The sequence below is a fragment of the Hyla sarda genome, chromosome 2 (genome assembly GCF_029499605.1).
Source record: "Hyla sarda isolate aHylSar1 chromosome 2, aHylSar1.hap1, whole genome shotgun sequence".
NCBI classification, from domain to species: Eukaryota; Metazoa; Chordata; class Amphibia; order Anura; family Hylidae; genus Hyla; species Hyla sarda.
In genome coordinates, this window is record NC_079190.1 from 49,679,048 (window position 1) to 49,707,036 (window position 27,989).

The window sequence follows — 27,989 nt, forward strand, 5'->3', positions numbered from 1 at the left end:
GGACTGGATATGAGAACGAGATATGAGGACTGGATATGAGAACGAGATATGAGGACTGGATATGAGAACGAGATATGAGGACTGGATATGAGAAAGAGATATGAGGACTGGATATGAGAAAGAGATATGAGGACTGGATATGAGAAAGAGATATGAGGACTGGATATGAGAACGAGATATGAGGACTGGATATGAGAACGAGATATGAGGACTGGATATGAGAACGAGATATGAGGACTGGATATGAGAACGAGATATGAGGACTGGATATGAGAACGAGATATGAGGACTGGATATGAGAACGAGATATGAGGACTGGATATGAGAACGAGATATGAGGACTGGATATGAGAACGAGATATGAGGACTGGATATGAGAACGAGATATGAGGACTGGATATGAGAACGAGATATGAGGACTGGATATGAGAACGAGATATGAGGACTGGGTATGAGAACGAGATATGAGGACTGGGTATGAAAATGAGATATGAGGACTGGATATGAGAATGAGATATGAGGACTGGGTATGAGAATGAGATATGAGGACTGGATATGAGAACGAGATATAAGGACTGGATATAAAAAATGAGATATGAGGACTGGATATGAGAACGAGATATGAGGACTGGATATGAGAACGAGATGTGGACAGGATATGAAGTCAGGAAATAAGTATGGCATATAAAGACTGGATATGAGGACGGAATATGAGGTCGGGGTATAAGGATTTGATATGAGGATGGGATATAAGGATGGGATATGAGGACTGGATATGAGAATAAAATATGACGACGGGATATATGTATGGAATATATGGACAAGATATGAGGACTGGTTATGAGTACAAGATATGAGGAGGGGATATTAGGTGAAGATATGAGGAGGGGATATTAGGTGAAGATATGAGGAGGGGATATGAGGAGGGGATATGAGGACGGGATAAAAGGTCGGGATATGAGGGCGGAATATGAGGTCGGGATATAAGGATGGGATATGAGGACTTGATATGAGGATAAAATATGAGGACGGGATATATGTATGGAATATGTGGACAAGATATGAGGACTGGTTATGAGTACAATATATTAGGAGGGGATATTAGGTCAAGATATGAGGTCGGCATATGAGGAGGGGAGATGAGGAGGGGATATGAGGACGGCATATGAGGAGGGGATATGAGGAGGGGATATGAGGAGGGGATATGAATAGGGGATATGAATAGGGGATATGAGGAGGGGATATGAGGAGGGGATATGAGGAGGGGATATGAGGAGGGGATATGAGGAGGGAAGATGAGGAGGGGATATGAGGAGGGGATATGAGGACGGGATATGAGGAGGGAAGATGAGGAGGGGATATGAGGAGGGGATATGAGGACACCAGGTACTCAGCTAGTATAAGAAAAGTGCTAGCTATTAAACTAATGTACTTAAGAGTTCCACACTGCCTGCAACTTGAGCCAGTGAGTCCTGGATGACCTCAATAATGTGTATTAGGGCTCGTTGTGAATCTAAGCCTTTTATTCTTTATCTCAATATATATCTACCATCATTTACATATGACAGTCACAATTCAGTGAAACCGAGAGATCTTTTCCTTTTGTAATCTCATAGGAAAATCTCTTCAATTATCTCACATGGAAACTTTTTTACAAGGCGAATGCCATCACCTTCTGTGCACAAACTAGGAAAATGCGAAGCAACGTGTGCATTAAAGAATGTGCCCTGTCTATCTGCTGCAGCGGAGAAATGATATTAACCTGTTATTATAACTAAACTCTGCTGTAGAAAAATACAGAATATCTCAGCGCTGGATAATAAAGGGAACATCATTATACTATATTTTACTGTAATAATAGGTAGATTCTGCATAAATGGGAACAATGTAGGGCATAGTGGGATCTTTAACTGCTAGTCTTTCTGAATATACAATATCTTTTTATATTATTCATAACATGAAATTAATTTAGAAGAAAAGGGGTGTTCCTCTAGTGTAGCAAAGATGACATGTAGGTGGTATCACACAGAATTGTTCTTACCAGATGACACTCTGGTTATGTAGACTCATCTAGACAGGGATAGCAGCCTATCCGTCCTCCCAGATTTTGCTTGTGCAAACCAGTAACAACTACAAGGCACTTGTTCTAAAAACTATATATATATACATTTTATAATGTATATAATAATTTATATTAAATATTATAATATATCTTATTTTATTTAATTCAAGCATCACGTTTCTAACCAAAACAGGGTTCTTCGTCAAGCAACATCAGCTTTTTTATGTGTCTAGCATCTGTATTTGGCTCACAAATCCCTCAGTTCTGCTGCTCACTCATTCTGACATCCACTGCTCAGGAAGGGGCATGTCTGAGGCAAACATTGAGCCCACCCTTACTCACCATTCATTCTCTTCCTCTCTGAGTCTGCTATCCTGTGCTATGTCTCTTCATACAATCACTGCAGGCTGCTCTGTAACCCCTTTCTCTCTGTGTCCTGAAAGACAGGACAGGGTTGAGGACAGAGGATTGTGTGGTAACCTTGGGGGATAAAGCCTTGTGGGGTGTAGGGTAGTTAGGGTGTTGCTGTTCAGAACAGTAAGGGCGCTGTTAACCCTTGTCACTCGTGACGCCAGGGTGTGGGTGAAATACTGTAATCTTGATAGGCCTATTGCCACCCTTCCCAAGAGCAATAGGTGAATGCAGAATAAAGGATTGTCCACAACCACTGTTAACTGAAAACTTGCAGGAACTTTTACTGAAGAGTTTCTGTACATGCAGCAATAGTAACAGTCCAGATAACAGAGTCTCTACAGATATGGCTGAGCAGCGATTGACAGTTGGTTGGGATCAGATAAGCTCAATTTAGCTTCTTAGAGATTTGGTAGCATAGATCCGCTGGATTTAAGGGTGCGTTTAGGTCCAGTGATCTTGCAGTGAGTAGCGGGGAATTGCTTGGTCTATCTGCTATGTTAGAGGCCGAGGCTGCAAGGCTTTGGCCTAGTAAATTGTCTTCTAAGCTGCGGAGGTCCTACCTCTTCCAGAATCAGCAATCCAAGAGAGCGATCAAGATGGCGCAGCTCCCTTATATGGGCAGGGGCTGGCTGTTTTGGATTGGTCCATAACAACTGTCACTCACCGTTACATTGCATTGTGGGTGAACACGTCATGGGAACCTCCAAAGGTCCTGTAGAAAAATCATAGAGTTCTAACCTAATCACGTGACCCGCAGGTCCTGCCACGCTGAATAGGTAGGCAATTAAATATATACACATTTATACTTATATTTTTAAGAACTTCTATACAGTCATAGACTAACTGAGGGGTGACAAGGGGATAACTATAGGAGAGGGACTCCGACGTCCTAGGGACTCTGACTATGGGGACCTCTATAAAGGTAACCTATGAAATATGGTACTGGGACACCACAATTGCTAGTCCCGCCCTCAGTTACTGTACTTTGTCCCTGCCTGTGCTTCAGCTTGGACAAAGATAATGCTGCAGCCAGATAAGATTATGTTCTGAATGGTATGGTGACCCCTAGTGGTCTTTTTTTTTATTTTTTATAAGCCATGATTTTTATTAAAAGAAAATGAATTTATTTTTTAATAAAGTATATTATAAAGGTTAATGTTTTGCCAAAACGTACAACATATCAAAAGTGTTTGATTTCTGACAGTGCCATTTAAGTTTACACTGTCTAATAACAACAAAAACTCCACACAAAAAAAAACTTTAAAGACCTAAAGTGCTGGCATTTTTTTAAAGGCTATTTTCAACGCACAAACAAACAGAACACAAAAAGTATTAAAAAAGAAAACTGTATGAAAAAATCAAGAAAAATAAAACAAAAGGTAAAATTGAACACAGAGCAGATGACGCACCCACTCTCTTATAGTATTCATTGCCGCAGAGTCTCCCTGACAAGCACGTAATGAACACGTATGATGCCCCGCATTACATATGTGCAAGGCTGCAGCTGCTCTTTCCATTAATAGATTTGTTGGGCGACTTAGTTTATACAGACACAAACAGCCGTGTATAAGCAGTTGGTGATGTCCTCTGAGCCCAGTGACAAGTCTGTGTTTAGTATGTGACCCCCTGGGTTATTGTTTATGATCTATGCCATGTTCTGCCTGGAGAAATGAAGGCAACAAAAAGAAAATCCACTTAGATTTAGTTTTTTATTAGTTTACTATTCCCTCAGGGCCGGAGGTTCACTTTAGACAACTGTATTGATTTTTTTTAACTTTAGGCCAGTGTTTAATAGTTTGTCTCCAGCTGTAACAAAACTACAACTCCCAGCATGCCCGGACAGCCTTTGGCTGTCCGGGCATGCTGGGATTTGTAGTTTTGCAACAGCTGGAGATGCCCTGTTTAAAGAACACTGATTTAGGGTACGTTCACACGCGTAGATTTTTTAGCGGGTTTTTTCCGCTGCGTATTTGAAAGTGGGCGGGCTCTTCTCGGCTGTCCGCAGCAGATTTTCCGCGGTGGAATTTACGCTGTGGAAAATCCGCCACAGACCCTACTGACTTCAATGGAGCTTGCGGCGGATTTTCCGCAGTATACATTTCACCGCCGACAATCTGCTGCGGGCAGCCGAGAAGAGCCCGCCCACTTTCAAATACGCAGCGGAAAACCCGTTAAAAAATCCGCGCGTGTGAACGTACCCTTAGGCTGTTTCGTATCTGTGTCATTATCTCCCACTTTCTCCACTGCTGACATTGCAATGGAATGGAACTGCGCTGCAATACCAGACAGGACCCAGAGACAAAAGTGGCGCTGTTTCGGAACAAATATATATATATATATATATATATATATATATATATACATATATACATATATATATATATATATATAATTTGGACAACCCTATAAACCAATCCATGAGTATTGTTTATATGCAAGATCGGTGGCAGGAGTGCAGCGGTAATACACAGGAGAGGTCAAGCCATCATTTCTGGTCTAATTTCTTCTGGCGCATGTTCGTTATTAAAATTGGCTCATGTCAGACCAGAGGCGTAATTTGCAACTTCTGGGTCCCAATGCAAAATCTGCAACAGGGCCCCATGTGCTAGTTATAATACTCTCTTATGGGGAAGATGTGCCTTGGGGCCTACTTAGGCATCAGTGCCCCCGATGCGACTGCTACCTCTGCATCCCCTATAACTACGCCCCTGTGTCAGACATGCATGAGAAAATTCTAAAAGCATAAAAAAGTTTTTACGCCAACTCCATCTTTGCTTATAATGCCCCCACTTTTATGTTTTTTGTACGTTACGAACATGGCCTTAAAAGGGTTTGTCCAGGGAATATTAAAATAATAAACAATAAATACCTGTTTTCATATGCCTTGCTTTCCCCCTGCTGCCACTCTTCCGACAGAGCCTGTCATGATCACTAAATGAAGAAAAAGATCGATGCAGCACTAAAAGAATGACAGCTTTAGTGTAAATCCTCAGGTTAAAAGTACATACAATCAATTCACCTCGTCATGTTCATCTTGATGCGTTTCCAGCGCATGTGCTCTTTGTCAAAAGATACACAGATCGGCACGTATCGTGTTTAAGTGCTCAGATCCACAGGTGAACATGATAAACTAAAAGTAGTAACTTGAAACACAGTTACTGTCTAAAACCAAAGTGCAACGCAAGTATCAAAGTGCCGATATAAACAATATTTATGCAATCATATTAAATGTATTAAATAGTACCTGTCACCATCTATAATTTTTTTTTTCTGTCTCTACTTGTTGCCCAACTATCCCTAACCCCCTCCCTGCCTTTAAAAAGTTTTTTTTTCTAGCTTTAAAAATGTTTTTCTTTTTTTACTTATTGCTCACTGTGATTCAGGCGGAAGAAGTGGGCGTTACCCAGCAGGCGCGACGTCGCTGAAGCCTGTTGGGGGCCTTCTTCCGCCCTCTGCTCATCTATGCTGCGCTCCCCGTCAGGAGCGTGCATAGATGAGCGGCCAATAGCACGGCAGGCTGCTCCGGGGTCTCCTCCTCCCTGTTTAGCACTGCACGTGTTATACAGGGAGGAGTATAGGAGCATCGTCGGACCTACCGTGCTGCGCTTCTGCCGAGAACGGGGACCACTGAAATTGGTGGGGTTTTGTAAAATTAAAAAGTAATTTAGTAAAATTACCTAGTGTTCCCAAGAGTGCCCCAGTATGCCCCAAAGTTCCTCATTATGTGTGATTGACAGGCTGTTACGCCAAGCGCTCCGGGTCCCCGCTCCTCCCCGGAGCGCTCGCAGCGTTCTCTCATTCGCAGCGCCCCGGTCAGACCTGCTGACCGGGTACGCTGCGATATTACTCCCAGCCGGGATGCGATTTGCGATGCGGGACGCGCCCGCTCGCGATGCGCATCTCGGCTCCCGTACCTGACCCGTTCCCCGCCTGTGTTGTCCCGGCGCGCGCGGCCTCGCTCCTTAGGGCGCGCGCGCGCCGGGTCTCTGCGATTTAAAGGGCCACTGCGCCACTGATTGGCGCAGCAGGCCTAATCAGTATCCTCACCTGTGCACTCCCTACTTATACCTCACTTCCCCTGCACTCCCTCGCCGGATCTTGTTGCCATTGTGCCAGTGAAAGCGTTTCCTTGTGTGTTCCTAGCCTGTGTTCCAGACCTCCTGCCGTTGCCCCTGACTACGATCCTTGCTGCCTGCCCTGACCTTCTGCTACGTCCGACCTTGCTATTGTCTACTCCCTTGTACCGCGCTTATCTCAGCAGTCAGAGAGGTTGAGCCGTTGCCGGTGGATACGACCTGGTTGCTACCGCCGCTGCAAGACCATCCCGCTTTGCGGCAGGCTCTGGTGAATACCAGTAGCAACTTAGAACCGGTCCACCGACACGGTCCACGCCAATCCCTCTCTGGCACAGAGGATCCACCTCCAGCTAGCCGAATCGTGACACAGGCATGGAGCAGTGCTGTGCTTATCAGTGTCCCGGCTGCACTTTCAGAGTTCGGACTCATGCCAGGCTGGCATAAGTCTGAACTCTATGGGAGACTTGCGGCCGGGACATCTAGGGAGACCCCTAGTGGTCATTTCAAAGAAAGCTACAAAAAAAATTATAAATAGAATTTTTTTTCTTAACAGCAATGCTATTTAAAAGTTGTTTATTACAATGTAATGAACAACATATAAAAACATTCTTTAACTCCTTAAGGACTTAGGACGTATGAGTACGTCCTAAGTCCAGTCCCTGTCTATAACGCGGGGTCCCGGGGTCATAGCGGGATGGTCCTAGCGCCTATTCACAGCCGGGACTCGCGGCTAATAGCGATCGTTCGGCCACGCGCTATTAACCCTACCGTGTGCGGAAATGTCCGAATTATAAAAATATACCGCTTTTAAAACCGCACGTTCAATGGCGTATGCGCAAAAAAATTCTAAAGTCCAAAATAGCGCATTTTTGATCACTTTTTATACCACAAAAAAGTGAATAAAAAGTGATCAAAAAGTCTGATCAGAACAAAAATGGTACCGCTAAAAACTTCAGATTACTGCGCAAAAAATGAGCCTTCATAGCGCCCTGAACACAGAAAAATATAAAAAGTTATAGGGCTCAGCAAATTTTAAACATATACATTTTCCTGCATGTATTTATGATTTTTTTCTGAAGTAATACAAAATTCAACCTATACAAGAAGGGTATAATTTTAACCGTATGGACCTACAGAATAAAGATAAGGTGTCATTTTTACCGAAAAATGTATTGCGTAGAAACGGAAGCCCCCAAAATTTACAAAATGGCATTTTTTCTTCAAGTTTGTCGCACAATTAATTTTTTTTCCGTTTCACCGTGGATTTTTTGTTACAATGACTAATGTTACTGTAAAGTAGAATTGGTGGTGCAAAAAATAAGCCATAATACAGATTTTTAGGTGCAAAATTGAAAGGGTTATGATTTTTTAACCCCTTAAGGACTCAGCCCATTTTGGCCTTAAGGACTCAGACAATTTCATTTTTACGTTTTCATTTTTTCAATTTTGGAAGGTTTCGTTTTCATGCCGTACAATTTATGGTAAAAATGACGCGTGTTCTTTATTCTGAGGGTCAATACGATTAAAATGATACCCATTATTACATACTTTTCTATTATTGTTGCGCTTAAAAAAAATCACAAACTTTTAAACCAAATTAGTACGTATATAATCCCTTTATTTTGATGACCTCTAACTTTTTTATGGGGGCTCATTTTTTGCGCCATGATCTGTACTTTTTTTTGATACCACATTTGCATATAAAAAACTTTTAATGCATTTTTTATATTTTTTTTTAAATAAAATGTATTAAAAAAGTAGCAATTTTGGACTTTTTTTTTTTTTTTTCCGTTCACGCCGTTCACCGTACGGGATCATTATCATTTTATTTTAATAGTTTGGACATTTACACACGCGGCGATACCAAATATGTCTATAAAATTTATTTTTTACGCTTTTTGGGGGTAAAATAGGAAAAAACGGACGTTTTACTTTTTTATTGGGGGAGGGGATTTTTCACTTTTTTTTACTTTTACTTTTACATTTTTTTACATTTTTTTTACACTTGAATAGTCCCCATAGGGGACTATTCATAGCAATACCATGATTGCTAATACTGATCTGTTCTATGTATAGGACATAGAACAGATCAGTGTTATCGGTCATCTTCTGTTCTGGTCTGCTCGATCACAGACCAGAGCAGGAGACGTCGGGAGCCGGACGGAGGAAGGAGAGGGGACCTCCGTGCGGCGTTATGAATGATCGGATCCCCGCAGCAGCGCTGCGGGCGATCCGATCATTCATTCGAATCGCGCACTGCCGCAGATGCCGGGATCTGTATTTATCCCGGCACCTGAGGGGTTAATGGCGGACGCCCGCGAGTTCGCGGGTGTCGGCCATTGCCGGCGGGTCCCTGGCTGCGATTAGCAGCCGGGATCAGCCGCGCATGACACGGGCATCGTAAATGTATGTCCTGGTGCGCTAAGTACCACTGCACCAGGACGTACATTTACGTCCTGCGTCCTTAAGGGGTTAAAGGCAAGGAGTAAAAAACGAAAATGCAAAAAACGTGAAATTGCTCAGTCCTTAAGTTGTTAAATTCCGAGACAGAAAAGACCCCACCACACCATCATGTGAAATCTAAACATAGAAAAATATAAAGTGAAAACACTTAGTGGCAACTATGTGAAATCACTAAGAAATTGCATAATGGTGTTAAAGGGATTGTGCGCTGCCCTGCAGTTCGGAGCTCCGCTCACAGCGTCCGGAAGTTCATTACTCCGAACGCTGTGTACGGACTTCCGTGTTCGCTTCCGCTTCATGACGTCTCGCCCGCCCCCTCGTGACATCTATGGGAAGGGGGCGTGACAGCAGTTGCGCCTCCTTCTCATAGACTTTCGTTGAGGGGGCGGGCGAGACGTCACGAGGGGGCGGGCGAGACGTCACGAAGGGGCCGGGTGTGACGTCACGCCCGGCGGCTGCGAACACGGAAGCCCGCACACAGCGTTCGGAGTAATGAACTTCCGGACGCTGTGAGTGGAGCTCCGAACTGCAGGGCAGCGCACAACCCCTTTAACAAAGTGCAAGGTATGAAACCTGCTTCTAAAAATACAGCAAATGTTACATATATATAATAATAAAATCTTACTTAGAAGTGCATGTATTAATATAAGCCTTCTTAACAATATAATTATTATGTGCAGATGAAAGGAACAATAACAATATTGTAACTTCAATATAGGGTTCTAGATTACAAGTGATAAAGAATGTGTAAAGAAAGCTTCAATTATAAATAGTATTGTGTGGGAAAAGAGGAGAAGAAATGTTTCATGGTAGATGGCAACATGGTAAGCTAATAATGAAATAAAAGTTCCTTATGTCATTTTAAACCATTTGGCATCCTGGAACCCAGGGTAAATTGCCAAAAGGCCTCTCTATCCATGATTTTGCGCTGAATGTCTCCTCCTCTAATGTTCGTGCATGGTTTGGCAAATTTACAAATGCGGCATGACATGGAGCTGCACTTGTGAAAGCCTGTGGTTGAGCTTTTTTGGGGACCACTCTTTTCTGGGGACATCCTCTTTTTAGAATGGAAGACATAAAATCATCATCAGTTAATAGATCTAAATTGTTGTGTATGATGCATTTTATGTCCATAAACTGAGGGGTGTATTTTATACTCCAAACTGGAACTGAAGGTACCTGTCATGATCACACCCTATCGGTCCAGCTGAGACACTGGAGAGATTGTGATACTGCAAGGGTTAAAGCCACCAGATCTCTGGATACCTGATACTAGGGTCAGCAAGTCACTAAATTAACCCTTTTGTAAATGCGTTCTACCCGAGCTTCCTTCAGTTAGGTGAGCTCATATTTTTATTACAGATTTAGAGATCAAAGTCCCGAGCTGATTTAAGGGTTACTCTGGTACAGAACAACTTCTCCCCTTTCTACGGGATAGAGATAAGTGTCTGATCTTGGGTGGTACTACCGCTTAGACTCCTGTGATCTCTTGCCTAGCGCCCCTGCTCTCCCCATGCACGCAGGGGGCACCAAGCTGTGTCGACAACTGCACAAAGCAGTGGTCAACACACCCTTTTCCATACATCTCTATGGGAGAGCCAGAGATACACGAGCACTGTATTTCCGAGATGACGTGTTGGCCACCGTTCCGTGCGGAGGTCGACACAGCTCCGTGCATAAAGCAGTGGGCATAAATTCCAATTCCCTTCAGGGTTTACAACCCCTCCAGGACTAAGTCCCCCAACTAGGGTCACCCTTTTAAAACTTCACTTTTATTTATTATTTGTTAAGAACAAAATGAGGTGCAAAAAATAATACAAAAGAGAGTGTTTAAAAACACAATATATAGGAATTGGATTGGTCAGTGTCCTATACCTTGATAAAGCTGGGTCCTTCCAGCGAAACGTCGGGGGGATGCTAGGGAACACTTTTTAAACAGCAATAATAGGAATTGGCAAATTAGATAGAGGAGGTGCATGTTAGGTGGACTATGTAGATTGGAATCTTAAGATCCAGATCAATGATAAAAAGTCCCTAACATATAACCCCTAGTGAATCTGAATTAGTGGAACCAGTAATGGACCAATCCAATTCCTATATATTGTGTTTTTAAACACTCTCTTTTGTATTATTTTTTGCACCTCATTTTGTTCTTAACAAATAATAAATAAAAGTGAAGTTTTAAAAGGGTGACCCTAGTTGGGGGTCTTAGTCCCGGAGGGATTGTAAACCCTGAAGGGAATTGGAATTTATGAATTAAATACCCCGGGTACCCCATGGGGGATCTTTGTATATATAAAGCAGTGGGCGTCCAGTGCATGGGAAGAGCCTGGGCGCTCTGCAGGAGATCACGAGGGGACCAGCAGACCCCCGCAATCAGACACTTATCCAACAAAAAAGGTTTCACAGTGCTATGCACAAAAATACTGAGACAAATAACATACCGGTTACAAATAGATAATAAAGAGGGCAACAAGCCAATTCAGCAAACTAAATTGGGATGAACACAAGAAAGTCCTTACATGTGTATTGGTGCATAGAAGTCCTTGTGAGAGATCATTGATGCTATAGTTCACGATGTCACCAAGTTTGGAACAAGGTATGTAAAAAAGTTCTCCAAAGGCCTAGGTGACTGACCTCTGAATGACCTCTAAATGACCTCCGAATGACTGAATTCAAGTCTCTCCAGGCATGGCTAGTCCAGGTCTGGAATCTCTTATCTTATCCTTATGACCATTGTTTTCCTGGGTGCTGATCAGAGGTTTCCTGTCAGGTCATCAGTTTTGAATACAAGCCCCAAGAAAATTGTATCATGCACAAAAACACATAGACAAATAAAATACATAGTGATTGATTCCACGCTGTATGAAATCTCATCCATTTGCCTTGAAGACGAACATAGAGATGCTATTCACCTCTATTGCAGCCAAAATACAACCCTTTATGAGCCAGGGTTCATACTGAGGAATTTCCCAGCGTAATTCTGCTTAGAAATTGCACTCGAAAATTCCAGTGCAGCAGAATCCCATTGCTGTCAATAGGATTCTGCTGCATGGCGCATCACAACATAATATAAGGGGCAGTGCTTTTGCCTCTGGAAGTCCACCACCAAAAGAATGATCTTGGTCACTTTTTTGTGGGCGGTATCCATGTACATACATTGTCATCAATGGGGACGGCAGTGTCAGCGTGGTCCTTGCGCTGACTGATTCAGCTCGAAGGTTCCTTAGTCTGAACCCTAACCTAATACTTGTCGTCCAGAACATGAAATTAAGTCTCTCGGTGCTCATCCTCAGCTTGTGTAAGTGACCCCCCTGTTCAGAAGAAGCGGACAAGCTATTCATCTTCAAAGCAAACTTCAGAAAGAGGATCTGCTTTCATCAATGAGTGATCCTTGGGGGAAGGAGAATTTTGAAAAAAAATTTCAATATAATTGGTGCAACAGATAACACACTTTGTTTGGCTCCAGTTGTCCTCTAGCATCACATTAACATTGCCCCCCATTAATTGAACCTTGAAAGGAAGAATGGGAACAAAGGCTCGGTCCTCTATAGTTCCTAATCAGATGGCGTTTTGATATATGAGGAATGAAGGAAAGGACGGACGGCTCTGTGATTTACTCTCTTTAATTAAAAAAAATCCTGTGAAGACTGTATTACTGATGAATCTTTAATGTCTTCCTAAAAAAAAAGGGAAATTTACCAATTAACCATTCGATGTGTAGCCTGGTGTCAATCATCCATACATTAGATTCAGATAATGAATGGAAATAAAGATTATTGACCTATGAACTGGGTTATTGTATTTGATAAATAATTGATACATCCGTTCAATAAAAAGTTTTATTATCGTTTTCTTCTGCCCTAGAAAAAAAAAACATTGAGGGAGATTTATCAAAGGATTTAGACTGGTTTTTCCCAACTAAATTTGTCGCACAGAAAGTCGCAGTCTAAATATGTGCGACTTTTGCTTTAGAGGATTTTTAGAACATGATGCATTCTCGTCTATTTTAGACGGAAAAATGCATTGGTGCTGAATTTATCAAAAGCGACTTTTCAGCGACAAATCGCATCGGCTGAAGGTACGCTGAAATGTCAGACCATGCTGGAGCAGGTTTAAATACAGTCTAAAGCATAGATCCCAAAGTCTGTGCGCAGAATTTGTCAAGTGCCGTGCGACTTTTGATAAATTAGGCTCACAATAGACCAGCTTAACGCTCTGTAGTTTGATCTATATTCATGCGGGACATAGACAACTTGGATAAATCTCCCCCATTGTCTCTGTAATTCACTTAATTTGCTAAATTTGCTCTATGTGTTAGAAAGGAATAAGGATGGTTCAGTAGTTTCCGTTTGCCCAGAAATAGCGCCACTTTTATTTATAGGCTCTGTCTGGTATTGCAGACCAAATAACTCCTTTTAGCTAAAGCAATGTGGCAGAGGTTGTAGAAAGACTTTCCGGATCTCTGTGGTTTCCTGTTTTTATGGCGGTATTGGATAAAAAAAAAACTGCAATTTTAGTATTGTTTTTTTTTTTGGATTTATAATATGTAAATTGTTGCTACAATGTATTAATCAATGTACAATGTATTAATCAATGTACAATGTTTGCTAAATTAATGAAGTTAAAGGGTTCACATGCCGGAATTTCCGCAATCCCTCAAAAAATCGGAACAGAATTGCAGAATTCCACCGGAATTGTGGCAGAATTTTGTTGAAATTATGGCAGAATTTCTGTGTTCTCAGAATACGGCATTCAGCCAAAATTAAAGCCTCATTGACTTTAATTGGATTTTGTCGCCTAATTAATTTCCAGCAGAATTCTGCACAGATATTCCACCGTGTGAACATACCCTAAGGCTGATTTGCTTTTAATGGATTGTTTAAACTGGATACCAGAGACCGGCAAATTTTTGCAGAACAAATCAGCCAACAAAAAATGTATGAATCTAATTTTTTTGTGATTCACTTTAGCCAAAATTCATACAGGAATAGTGACTCACGTCAAAGACAGGGGTCCCTGCTTCTGTACCTACTGAGCAGCAAGCCGATTAGGAATTTCTTTTTTTGCAAACATTTTTGTAACATTTTTTTTCTAATATTTTTCAAGTCCTATAGTGAAGCTTATGGGAAAACTGCAAAAATCTAAGTACCTACAGCACGCTGTATTTAAAAAAAAAATAAAAAAATAACACTACTGACCCTAAAGCCACCAAAATACCCTAGAACAAAATGCATTACATGTAGATTTTTTTTTTTATTGTTAGAAACAAACTGTGTGAAACCAGCCTATAAGGTGCAAACCTAAGCATTTACATGTTATTAATCTATATTAGTGCTTATATTAGGCAGATTAATTATATTTTACATTATAAATTCACCCGCAGAGAGTCATTCTGGCATAAGAACCCCGTAGCACTGTAAATATAGCATACCTATATGCCAGGAACTACTCAGTGTGAAGTAATATATACTTTAACATAACAGTCCATTAACTTTAATAGAGTCTACCATTAGGTGTAGTTACCGCAAATATCACCGATCGTGGTTATCGGAGGGAAAGAATTCAATAAGGATAGTTCTAGTCTCTCTGTTAAAAACGTAGTTATACAAAGTGCATATAAATCTATACAAATTAACTTTATAACTCATTTCAAAACTTGTTACCTCAAGCAATAGATCCATTTGATAGAGATAACAGCCAATATTTAACGCTAGGGCTCGGGAGAGGCATTTGGGTTCCCATGAGAAGCAGTAGGACATCAGAACTGCATTATCATTGCATTATATTATCTTTGTTATTGTTGTGCAACCTTTTATCCAACAGAGAAATGTCACAGCCCAAGCTAGCTATAGAATATTACCCCCTGATTGTAAAAGTGTGACATTGACGTAACCGGTTATGGCCGCATCCAAAACTTAGATAGGCCTATGTTCAGGAAACAGATGGTGGCACCATGGTTCACTTTCTTCTAGGATATAGAAGAATCTAGGTGTTATGGGGGTCCCAGAGGGTGGATCACCAGCATTAAAAAAACAAAAAAAAAAAATATATATATATATATATATATATACATATATATATATATATGTGTGTGTGTGTGTGGTTTCCCAGTACCGGAGTCCATCCTGTCAGGTAAACATTGCTTCAGGTACCTGTGATGGGCCCTGCTGCTCAGGTGATGCTGTGATATTCATTCTAATATTTTTTCTGTTAATTTATATTATGCTGCGCTGTATCTTTAAGGAATGTACTGGATATTTGTGAGGAGGTGTGATGCAGAGTACCCATGTGATGCTGATTGCCCAATGGCAACCCCCAAATTGCCCTGTATATAGTGTACTGGTGAGGAGCTGCCCCAAACTAGTTTCAGTTTCTGCTGTGTGCAGAGCTCCATGTGAGCTGCAGTTTGGAAAGGAGTTGGAAGAAGTGTGAGGTGATTGCAAGGGAAGCCTAAAGAAAATCTCATTAAATCAAACCCGCCATTCTGTAAGTGTTCCCTGCACAGGAGTTGGTGACTTCTTACCCTGGCAGTGTCAGTAAATTGGACCTTAGCAGAACCCTAGTCAGTGTGGGATATCTCTGTCTGTCATATCTAATAGCAAGTCAGTTCAAGTATGTGAAAAGCACCATAAGTACCAGCAAGGCCACAGGGCTCCCTTGGGTACACTGCATCCCTTCTACTCTGTTCTGTACTGTGGATATTGTTCCATCTACTCCTGCCTCAGTAAAAAAGACAGTTATCTGTAACCTCGCATCGGTGTGTTTATTGCCCTGCTCCTGGCCCAGAAGAAGCTGTCTCCACCTTGGACTATGTGGTTTAATGGTGCCCTGGCGTCACGATTTGACAAGTATATCTTGCACCCTTGTGTCACTATATATATATATATATATATATATATATATATATATATATATATATAATATATATACGGTATACATATATAGTAAGATTTATGGAAAACCCATAAAAACTTACTTACTGTATGTACTATGCAAAATTCAAACAAGTGCCAAAAATAGAATATTTAGTAAGGGTCATATGGAATAGGATGAAGCTCATTAAAGTAGGGATCCATATATGTATGGTCAATGTATTATAAATTCATACAAAAGAAATGTATATTGCAACATAATGCATGGATCCTATTACAATTTAACTTAAATATATATGGTCACATAAATATATGGTCACTCTTTCCCAACCAGTGTCCTCCAGATGTTTCAAAGCTACAGCTCCCAGCATGCCCGGACAAGCACAGGGCATACTGGGGGTTGTAGTTTTGCAATCCTGGTTGGGGAAACACTAGCATAGGGTGTCAAAGCGTGAGTCGGTGCAGAAACCTCTAGGGCTGGATTCACATAGATCTATTATTTGTCTCATTGACCTCCATAGAATATATATACATATTAACTCCTTTCTTACCAGATGGCACAGCTTAGTCAAATCTCAATTGCAAACTGAATCAAATTGAATGACATTGGACTTGAACCATAAAATCCACATGTTTGTAAAATCAACATGTACAATTATGTGCTAAATAATAAGATATTAGGTAAAACCTTTACCAAAAAGGACTTGTAGATATTGGGGACAGTAAGCTCAACTTTAGTGACCAGTGCCAGGCAGATGCTGTAAAGGCTAACAAAGTCTTGGAAGGTATAAAGAGAGGCTTAGAGAGTCGTGACAAGGACATAGTTTTGCTCTGTATAAATCATTAGTCAGACCACATATGGAGTATTGTGTCCAATTTTGGGCACTTGTATATAAGAAGCACATGACTGAACTGGAGAGAGTGTTGAGGAGGACAACACGGATAATTGGTGGTATGGGAGGATTACAGACCAAGACGGGTTATCAAGCTTGGGGTTATTTAGTTTAGAGAGAAAACGTCTTAGGGGCTATCTGATCACAATGTACAAATATATGAGTGGACAGTACACAGATCTTTCTACTGATCTTTTTATACCTAGGCCGGTAACTATGACAACAGGGATCCGCTACGTCTAGAGGAAAGAAGGTTTTACCATCATCACAAACAGAGATTCTTTACTGTAAGAGCAGTGACACTATGGAACTCTCTGCCACATGATGTTGTGATGTCTGACTCTATAAACAAGCTCAAGGGGGCCTGGATGTTTTTCTTATCAAATATATTATAGGTATTGGATACTAGATTTAAAGGGACAGAGCAGTGATCCAGGGATGTATTCTGGAATTTTTCCTCTGGAATCGGGTTGTTGACATCAGCCTCATGTGTTTTTGTTTTTTTGTTTGTTTGTTTGTTTTTTGGTTTTTTGCACAGTAGGATTTTAGGATGAACTCCATGGACTCTTGTCTTTTTTCAACCTTATGAATTGTGTATCTATGACATATTCAAGAGAATTGGAACCGAAATTAATTTGGAAAAATGGCCTCATCCCTAGTAAATACTGTATATAGCCAATCTTAATCATACATGGAGGATCACTGTAATATTCTGTCCAGATAGCAGTGTATATATGTCTTTATATCTTTATAGCAGAGTGTATATGTCTTTATATCTTATGGGTAAAAGCACTTTTATTAAATAAAACCTACTATGCTTTAATTTGTTATTTGCCTAAAAGGTCCATTTAATGTCCATTATATGAAATTATTCAGAATATTCATTAGTGAAACAAACTATTTACTAATAATATGTTTATGGCTTTCGCAGCAGATGGTCCGGGAGCAATACACCACAAGCACAGAAGGAACAAGCATAGAGCGCCCGGAGAGGCAATATGTCTACAATATCGGGATTTATGGATGGAGGAAGCGCTGCCTTTATTTGTTTGTTCTTCTTCTCCTTATCATCTTAGTAGTGAATTTTGCTCTAACTATTTGGATTCTTAAGGTCATGTGGTTCTCACCGGTGAGTAAAGGTCACAATTCATTATATGTTAAATTGGTATCCAAGATGTGAGAATGAAAACTATTATGTATAAGTAAAACCATGGTATTGATTCGACTTCCACAAGGTCAAGAAGAGAATGAGATAAAATCCTAATCGTGTTTTGCTCTATATGTATCCTGAATGAACCCCTTACCCTCCAGGGCTATAGCATCTTCCCTAAGACAGGAATCACACAGTTTTTGGTGCAGTTTCTGAGCCAGAACCAGAAGTGGGACCAGCTGGGAGGAGATCAGTCATTCCTTTATATTTTACATTCCTTTTCTGACTTTGACCCTTCTCTGTCTTTGTACATGAAGCTGCCATGCCTAAATGCCTTATTATGGAGATATTCACTACCCGTAGCAATATTTCTAGGGGGAAAAAAATAGCTAGAGCACACACAACTGATATAACTCCATATTACGAAGCCTCTGGGTCTCCATGTACCTCTGTATAACCTCCATGAACATAGCCCTGCCATTTTAATGCGGTCCAATGAACAAATTCAATAGATCTGTCACAGTGAGGACATACAGGGGTTATCCAGCTTTTAAAAACGTTCTCTTATCAACAGAATAGGGGATAAGTGTCTGATCACGGCAGGTCCGAACTCTGGCTCCCCTGCAATCTCCAGAACAAGGCCCCACCTCTCCCAGCAAAAATATTTCGACATATTCCTTCGAAACAGGTACATAGGAAGGTAGGGTCCAGAGCATTTAGCGAGGAGAGTCAGGCTGCATTACGGAGTCCCAGAGGCAGATCCACTCCGATCAGACACTTATCCCCTAACCTGTGGATAGGGAATCCTTTTCTATCACTGGAGTACCCCTTTTAAAGAGGACCTTTGGAATCTCTGTTATTCCTTCTAAAACTGTAAAGTAAATGGACAATTGGGTGTTAGTAGTTGGGGGAGTGTCCCCTACACTGTCTGAGATTATCCAATCACAGCTGACAGAGCCAGACAGTATAAGGACACCCCCCCCCCCCCCCAACTGGTAACACCCAGATGGTAATAACAGTAGTACTAACTAGTAATAACAAAACAACACAGCGCTATAGGAACATTTTTTTAGAATTCTTTCAAGGAGAAAACAAGTATTTACTATATCAGACAGTTCAGGAGAGGACACAGGTCCACTTGAAAAGGGCTGGCCAGGATAAGTAAAACATGGCTCCTCTCTTCCAAAAACAGTACCAGACTTACTCATCGGTTGGTGGCTTATATTGCAGCTAGGCTCCATCGAAGTGACTAGGGCTGAGCTGCAATACCACAATTGACCTGTGGACAGGCTTGGCACTATTTTTGCTAGAACAATGGCTCTTTATTTAAGCTAGGGCTCCCCCAACCACCCATTAATTACATATGCATTAATAGAAAGAGAAAAGACCCCTGAAGGACAATTTTATAATGGACGAGAATAGGAAAAAAAAAAATCTAAAGACTATTATTACTGAGCTTGTTAAATGTCATTCCCATATTACTCAAAAATTTTATTTTAATTATTTATGATGTTCAAACCCAGTTAAGTGTGAACGTTCATCTCCTTTATTACGTCTCTGAATCAATCTATTGTAATTGTGAGCCACAATGTAATTGTTTTCCTTCCAAATTTGGCAGTTCTTTTATTGTTTAGTTAATGTTTTAATTTGTATTTCTCTTCGTGCGGGTTACGCAGTTAATCACGTTGCTAAAGGTTTTTTGCTTTGGTTATTATAGGAAGCTCTGGAAGCTAATGTTGTAATTAATCTTTTTCCAATTGATGTTAATTATTCTGGATATCAGCCTCTTAATGTTCCATGATTCAATTTAGTTTCATTTGCGTCTCCGCTTAGGTGTGGCTGCTAATTGTTCATTCTCAGCTTAATGATTTAAGACGTCTATGAAGAAGAAAAGTACATTTGTATCAACTTTCTTAAAATAGAAGGCGTGGACTGTATAGAGGATAGGTAGCTGATCAGTTGGGGTCTGACTCTTGGGGCCCCACCAATAACGAGAATGGAGACCCCCTGTCCCCTGATTGAATGGAGCAGAAGAATGCTACATTAAAGGGGTACTCCGCCCTTAGACATCTTATCCCCTATCCAAAGGATAGGGGATAAGATGTCTGAACTTCGCTCTGTGCCAGATGACTGGCGATGCGCGGTGGAGGCCTGCGGGGTCCAGCGCTGCACCCGACGCTCTAAACGAACGCCAAGTGCTGCAGGGAGATTGCTGGGGTCCCCAGAGGCAGAACCCCTTTGATCAGACATCTTATTCCCTATCCAAACAGCAGGAGAGTATGGGGCTCTGCCAGCAGTAGCGGTGATAGATATTTTGTGCGCTAGGCTCCCTTCCTCGGACCATGGGAACTTTAATGTGCTGTGTGCTGATCGGGACTCATTTAGTGGGTTATAATCGGTATGTATATCTGTTTGCTGTGCCAAGCGCTATATCTTTTAAAAGAAAAAGGGTTGCAGACCTCAAGGTATATACTTACTGAATGTGGAATAGATCACTGGGTTTATAATAAATGTATATAGTGGTTAAAATGTGTAATGGAATAAAATGTGCAGACTAGTTGTATAGATAACCAAAATGTTTTTATTAATTAGTTAGATAAATGGTCTCAGCAGGGCCCTTGCTAGAGACCAGTAATAAAAAAAAAATGTATATTAAAATAATGATGTATAATAAAATATATAATAAAATAAAGTAATAGTTTTTAACAGCCACCTCTGTATAACTAGGATTATATTTGGTCAAATCCAGCCGTTTCTGTTATCTGATTTGTATTATCGGCAGTCTTAAAATAACAGTAGCAGTTATAGGAAAACAGTAGCAATAGGTGTTGTAATCCAGGAAATACTGTAACAAGTATGGATCCAGACAGAGATACTGTAGCAAGTAATGATTGTTGGTGTTACTGCACCACTCACCGCTCTGTTTGGGTCGGGATGGTAGCCCCTGGTTTGCTGGACTCCTCGTCGCAGGCTGGCTCGGCTGGGCAGCCGGCACAATAGATGTGTCTGTGCGGTGTGTCCCGAACCTCCTCCGGTGGGGCACAGATGATTGCTCGGTCTTACGGATGGAATCACGGCAAACAGGCAGGTTAGTGAGTGGATGCAGGTGATGCTTGTATGCGCAGCAGCGTGCGCACGTCCTTAACAGTGGTCCCGGCAATGGGGGGGGGGGGGGTGTTCCAGCTGTCGCCAATGTTGGTAGTGGGTAATAGTTCCAGAGGTGGTCTGTGTGAAGTATTTACATGGCTAGACGCGTTTCGGGGAGACCCCTTTTTCAATAGCTTATGTACCTCATGTTCTGTGGACATTTATATAGTCTGTGTACTTTAAATTTGGCGTCCGTTTGCTATAAGCCGCGGACTGGATTGCTGGCTTGTTTTAAAACATGAAATGGATTAAATAAAAGGGATAATGTAATCTATTTACAACTAGTCTGATTATAATGAATGGGTGATTGATGTATAAAAGTGATATGTGACCTATGATATGTACTGAGTTTTCTTTGGATATTGTGTAAGATTGTTTGGATGTGATAGGGGTGTGTTATAAATAGAATAAAAATGTGTAAAATATGAATTTATATTAGTTTATATAGAAAATGTGTCTAAAATCTAAAATATATAAAAAAAAGTAGCTTGTTAGGATTCGGCAGGCTGGATGTGGATCCTCTGTGTCAGCGTGGGATTGGCGTGGACCGTGTCGGTGGACCGGTTCTAGGTTGCTACTGATATTCACCAGAGCCCACCGCAAAGCGGGATGATCTTGCTGCGGCGGTAGCAACCAGGTCGTATCCACCGGCAACGGCTCAACCTCGCTGACTGCTGAGAAGACGTGGGACAGAAGGACTAGACAGAGGCGAGGTCAGACGTAGCAGAAGGTCAGGGCAGGCGGCAAGGTTCGTAGTCAATGGTGATAGCAGAAGGTCTGGAAACACAGTTATGGCAAACACAGAAAACGCTTTCTCTAGGCACAAGGGCAACAAGATCCGGCAATGCTGGGAAGGGGAAGTGAGGTTATATCAGCAAGGAGCAGGTGGAAGCTAATTACACTGATTGGGCCAGGCACCAATCATTGGTGCACTGGCCCTTTAAATCTTAGAGAGCTGGTGCGCGCGCGCCAGGACGTGACAGCCGGGGATCGGGACAAGTAAGTGGATTGGGATGCGATCCGCGAGCAGGCGCGTCCCGCTATGCGAATCACATCCCCGACGGCAGTGTCAGTGCAGCGCTCCTGGTCAGCGGGTCTGACCGGGGCACTGCAGAGAGGGGGACGCCGCGAGCGCTCCGGGGAGGAGCAGGGACCCGGAGTGCTCGGCGTAACATATATGTTTTAGAAAATCTTTAAAAAAATATATGTATCCCAAAAAATATTTTAATAATTTAAAAAAATATATATAAAAAAATATATAAAAGTTTAAAAATGTATATATAAAAAAAATGTAGAAAAATAGATGAATTAGAAAAATAGAAAAATTAGAAAGATTAGAAAATGGACATCACATTAGATCTGCAGCAGCAATTGGTTAGATGGTTTTCATGGTATAGATTACCATGAAAACCATCTAACCAATTGCTGCAGAAACCTCAGCATACACTTCATTCAAAATATTAGTGTGAGCCCCCCAACTCCTCTTTTTATTATATTTTCACTATATCTTTTATATGGACTACATTAATTTTATGAGACTTTGAATATTGGCGAGTGCTAAACTTGGCTATGTCTGGAAGTATCATAGAGGGTGAATGGAGCGGTGGACACATTTAGTGTCAAGTCTATTCATTCAGGCCTTAGAAGAAATTCAGAGAGTTTCAACATTAACCGAAAGGCCTTATTTTTTGTCTAGATTCACATTTGTTTGAAGATGTTTTCTCACAAATATCCATTTTATGTTCACAAAGTCAACTACGGTATGATATTCCTATCTATAACAAAAATGAACAATTTGTACTACTCAGAACTTGTATGGAGCCATTTGGCAGTGTCAAATTTTCACCTATCACAAAAGTGAGGGCCCCTTGTTTTACATGTCCAGAAAACGCACCACAAAACTACAGCAATGTATTGCAACAATCATCCATGTGGCACGCTATTGATGTGTGAACCCAGCTAAATGAATAAATATCTCTGTGTATATGAGGTCTGGTGGAGCCAATACCATATTGTTTGTATATTTGTCCATTGTGTGACGTAATTATGATAATTGTGCATTTTCAAATCTAGCACAGCAGTATACTGATAAAAGTATTCTGTATAAGACTTGACATCTTGTTGAGGCCACAGTTTGCCATTTTTCTGTCTGTATTATGGCCACACCTCCTGGCATGAACATGGATCTGATGACCCAAACCGACAGCTGGGTCATCGGATCAGGTCAAGACTTTCGGACATAAAATTGCGTCGTATTAAGCAGGTTTGAAATCTGCCTCATACTACTATTCAGAGCTTTCACCTGTTGCTGAAACTTCCAGCTATTTGATGCTGGGATGTCTGTCTGTTTGCAATTTGGCATTTTAGCGCTGGTAATGAAAATAAAATGAAAGATATCAATCATTCATCTGTCAACACGACTGTACTGAAACTCCTATACACACCGCTAAACACCTGCATATTACATTATGTTCCAAACCGTCTATACACATCACTAAATCAACTAACACTTCATACTGACACCTACTGTACATTAACCCTAGACTGTACACCTACTGCAGCCTCGGATACACATAATGTGGACGACCATTGTATGTTGAGACCATTGTATGTTAAGACCGTTACTCTATGGAAACCTGGTAATTGGTTTTGAAGCCCCAAAAATAGGAAAACTTGAGGATTAAAGAACAATAGGTAGACACTAATACAGAAAAAGCAAGTCCTTACGTATAAAAGTAAGAAAGATCTGCTGGGAGCTGTAAATTACTGTCTATGCAGAGGACAGACACAGTGTCCTAAAAAAGTAACATGGAGTCACCCTCACCTGGTGTCCAAAGGAGCAGCTAACCCTGGCACAGGTAAAGAGTACAGAACATGTAATGTACTGTAGGGGGCGCTACCAGACAGCCATACAGTGCATACGCTTCAGTAATACAGGGGTTTTACCAGTGAATGCCCATTCTGATTGGTCAGATCTTCCGGCCATTAACACATTTCACAGATCAGGACTGTCTGTACATTGTATGATGAGTCTGGTTTCAGGTTGCAATGGTCCAGAAAAGACCATTATATGTTGAAAAGATTGTATGTTGCCGCTATTGTATGTTGAGGGATCACTGTTGTCAGATAAGAACCATTCAGCCCATCTAGTCTGCCCAATTTTCTGAAAATAATGAATAGCTCCTGGCAATATCTTATATGAAGGATAGCCTTATGCCTATTCCGTACATGCTTAAACTCCTTCACTGTATTTGCAGTATATCGATAAGCCTGCTTAGATGACCTGGATCAGAGCCCATCAGAGCAACAGCTCTGCCCAAAGGATTGAAAATGCATACTATCCCTATGACATATATGTGTTACTTTTTTCAAAAAAGGTTAAATGAGCATTGTCACTTACAATGGGGGACATTTACTGTATCAAGGTATTTAGAGCCTTTTTTTTGCATACAAAGGTCACACAAAAAGTCACACATGTGCCTAAGCACTTTTTTGTGCGACTTTTGTGAGTAAGCAAAAAGTTGCAAACGGCCATCACGACCCCTCCCATAGACATGAATGGAGGGGGCATGGCATAATGTCATGAGGGGGAGTGGCGTTACATCATGTCTCCAGTCCCAGAAAAGAAAGAGCTTTCCTAGACTGGAGATGCAGCCCCACATAGAATGCGGGTGCTGCACGGAGATCGCGGGACGCCCCAGCCCAGTGGCGGGCCCTCCGCAATCAGACATCTTATACTCTATTCTTTGGATAGGGGATATGATGTCTTTGGACGGATAACCCCTTTATTTTCCCCACTATTAATGTCAAGTTTACTGGCCTATAGTTGCTCAATTCATCCCTTATACCTTTCTTGTGAATGGGCACAACATTTGTTAATTTCCAAACCTTGGGACAACTCCTGTTACCAGTGATTGGTTAAATAAATCTGTTAATGGTTTTGATATTACATTGTGAAGCTCTTTTAATAACTTTGGGTGTATCCTGTCTGGTCCCTGAGACTCATTTGTCTTTACTTTAGAACCTCTTCCTCTGTAAAGACACATGCATCAAAAGTTTGTTAGTCTTCCTCCCTACCTGAGGTCCTTTTCCTTCATTTTCTTTTGAAAAACTGAACATAAGTATTCATATGCTATGCTAAATAATAATTATAAAAAATAATACATAAAGTGGAAAGCACCTTTAGATATTATATGAATGCCTCCATTATTAGGTTTCCTGCATTTTGCATAGACCTAGTACATCATTTTTATTTTATAGGGCACTGTCGTATGAGATATGGTGTTAGCATGTCAGAAAATGGTACATTGCAATTACTGTGTGCTTGATTGATGTCTGTAGGATCATGGTTTTTTTCTACCATATACAATTAGGACTAAAGTGATTCTGAATGGTTTCCTGTAGCCTACCATTCAATGACAGCAGCAAGTGCATGTAAAAGCTTATAAAATTAGAAACTTGTATAGTTCTCTAAATGAGCTCAGGCTTTTTAATAGGTCTATATAAGAAAGGTTCATGTTCTCCTGGCTTTGTCAGCTGTAATTCTATATTTACTTAGAAATTCATTACAAAGATTGTGTTCAGCATATGGTTAACCACAAATATCTACAGTGGGGCAAAAAAGGATTTAGTCGGCCACCAATTTTCCAAGCTCTCCCACTTTAAAAGATGCGAGGCCTATAATTTTCAACATAGGTAAATAGAATGGGGGGAAAGAATACAGGAAATCACATTGTAGAATTTCTAATTAATTCATTGGTAAATTCCTCAGTAAAAAATGTATTTGGTCACCTATAAACAAGCAAGATTTCTGATTCTCACAGACCTGTTTAAGAGTCTCTTCTGTCCTCTACTCGTTACCTGTATTAATGGCACCTGTTTGACCTTATCAGTATAAAAGAAACCTGTCCACAAACTCAAACAGTCACACCCCAAACTCCACTATGGCCAAGACCAAAGAGCTGTCGAAGGACACCAGAAACAAAATTGTAGACCTGCACCAGGCTAGGAAGGCTGAATCTGCAATAGAGAAGCAGCTTGGTGTGAAGAAATCAACTGGGGGAGCAATTATTAGAAAATGGAAGACATACAAGACCACTGATAATCTCCCAAGTTCTCACCCCATTGTGTGTCAAAATGATCACAAGCAAAAATCCCAGAAGCACACGGAGGGACCTAGTGAATGACCTGCAGAGAGCTGGGACCAAAGCAACAAAGGTTACCATCAGTAACACACTACGCCGCCAGGGACTCAAATCATGCAGCACCAGACATGTCCTCCTGCTTAAGCCAGTACATGTCCGGGCCTGTCTGAAGTTTAATAGAGAGCATTTGGATGATCCAGAAGAGGATTGGGAGAATGTCATATGGTCAGATAAAACCAAAGTACAACTTTTTGGTAATAATTCAACTCGTCGTGTTTGGAGGAGAAAGAATACTGAGTTGCATCAAAAGAACACCATACTTACTGTGAAGCATGGGGGTAGAAACATCTTGCTTTTGGGCTGTTTTTCAGCAAAGGGACCAGGACGACTGATCGGTGTAAAGGGAAGAATGAATGGGGCCATGTATCATGAGATTTTGAGTGAAAACCTCCTTCCATCAGCAAGGGCATTGAAGATGAAACGTGGCTGGGTCTTTCCATGACAATGATCCAGAACACACCACCCAGGCAACGAAGGAGTGGCTTTGTAAGAAGCATTTCAAGGTCCTGGAGTGGCCTAGCCAGTCTCCAGATCTCAACCCCATAGAAAACCTTTGGAAGGAGTTGAAAGTCCGTGTTGCCCAGCGACAGCTCCAAAACATCACTGCTCTAGAATAGATTTGCATGGAGGAATGTGCCAAAATACCAGCAACAGTGTGTGAAAACCTTATGAAGACTTTTGACCTCTGTCATTGCCAACAAAGGGTATATAACAAGAGATGAACTTTTGTTATTGACCACATACTTATTTTCCACCATAATTTGCAAATAAATTCTTTAAAAATCAGACCATGTGATTATGAGATTCTATGGATGTTTTTCTCACTATGTCTCTCATAGTTGAGGTATACCTATGATGAAAATAGTGGGAGAACTTGCACAATTGGTGGCTGACTTAATACTTTTTTGCCCCACTGTAAAGGTGCATAAAGAATTCATGTTTGTTGGCAGATGCCTGACGGTGTTAAAATGCACACAGAGATATTGGAAGACAACATGGGGGAGATTTATAAAGAGCTCTTTTTTTTCTTACAAAAGTCGCACAAACAGTCATGTGCACTTAAGCAAATTTTTTTGTGACTTTTGTGCATACGCATAAATTAGCAAACACCCTTACCTAAGCAACTTTCAGTTTTCACTTTGCAGTGGTCGAGTATTTATGAAGAGTGAATGTCGCTGAATGTCGCACGTAGGCAAGTCGCCAGTCAAAGCCGGGTCAGACCTAGCTTACAAAAAGGCCTTTTGAAAGTATTTTTAAAAAGTCACACAAAAATTCACAACTGCAATTTTTTGTGCGACTTTTTGTAATGCTCCGCTCCCAGGCCACATGCCCACTAAATTTTGCAAGACTACAACACCCAGCATGTCCTCGCTGTAAGGGCATTCTTGGAGTTGTAGTCTTCCAAAAGATAGCAGGTGGTTAGTACAAAAAATTGGTTAGTACGTTTAGGGGGAAAAAAAAGTGGTAAAAAATATGTAACATATGGAGGGGGGGGGATATTTTTCAATAACTGTGCAGAGGAAGAGTGGTGAAGTTGTCCATATCAACCAATCAGATTGCTTCTATCATTTTAAAAGAGGCCTGGGAAAAATGAAAGAAGCGATCTGATTGGGCAACTGCACCACTCTTCCTCTGCACAGGTTTTGATAAAGTGATTTATTGTTTTTTTGCCTATGTAAGCCAAATTTATCAAACCCCTGTGTTA

General features: G+C 41.1%; 1 protein-coding gene across 6 annotated transcripts in view; it reads left to right on the top strand.

Moving 5' to 3' along the window:
• SGCG (sarcoglycan gamma) overlaps positions 1–27,989 on the top strand; it is a 321,504-nt gene that overhangs the window by 168,278 nt on the left and 125,237 nt on the right. For 3 of the 6 annotated variants that reach the window (XM_056561751.1, XM_056561753.1, XM_056561754.1), the window contains exon 2: positions 17,715–17,912. In XM_056561751.1, the coding sequence (XP_056417726.1) occupies positions 17,715–17,912 (198 nt within the window). The remainder of the gene's footprint in view (positions 1–17,714; positions 17,913–27,989) is intronic. The other 3 variants (XM_056561752.1, XM_056561755.1, XM_056561756.1) reach the window with 1 other exon arrangement.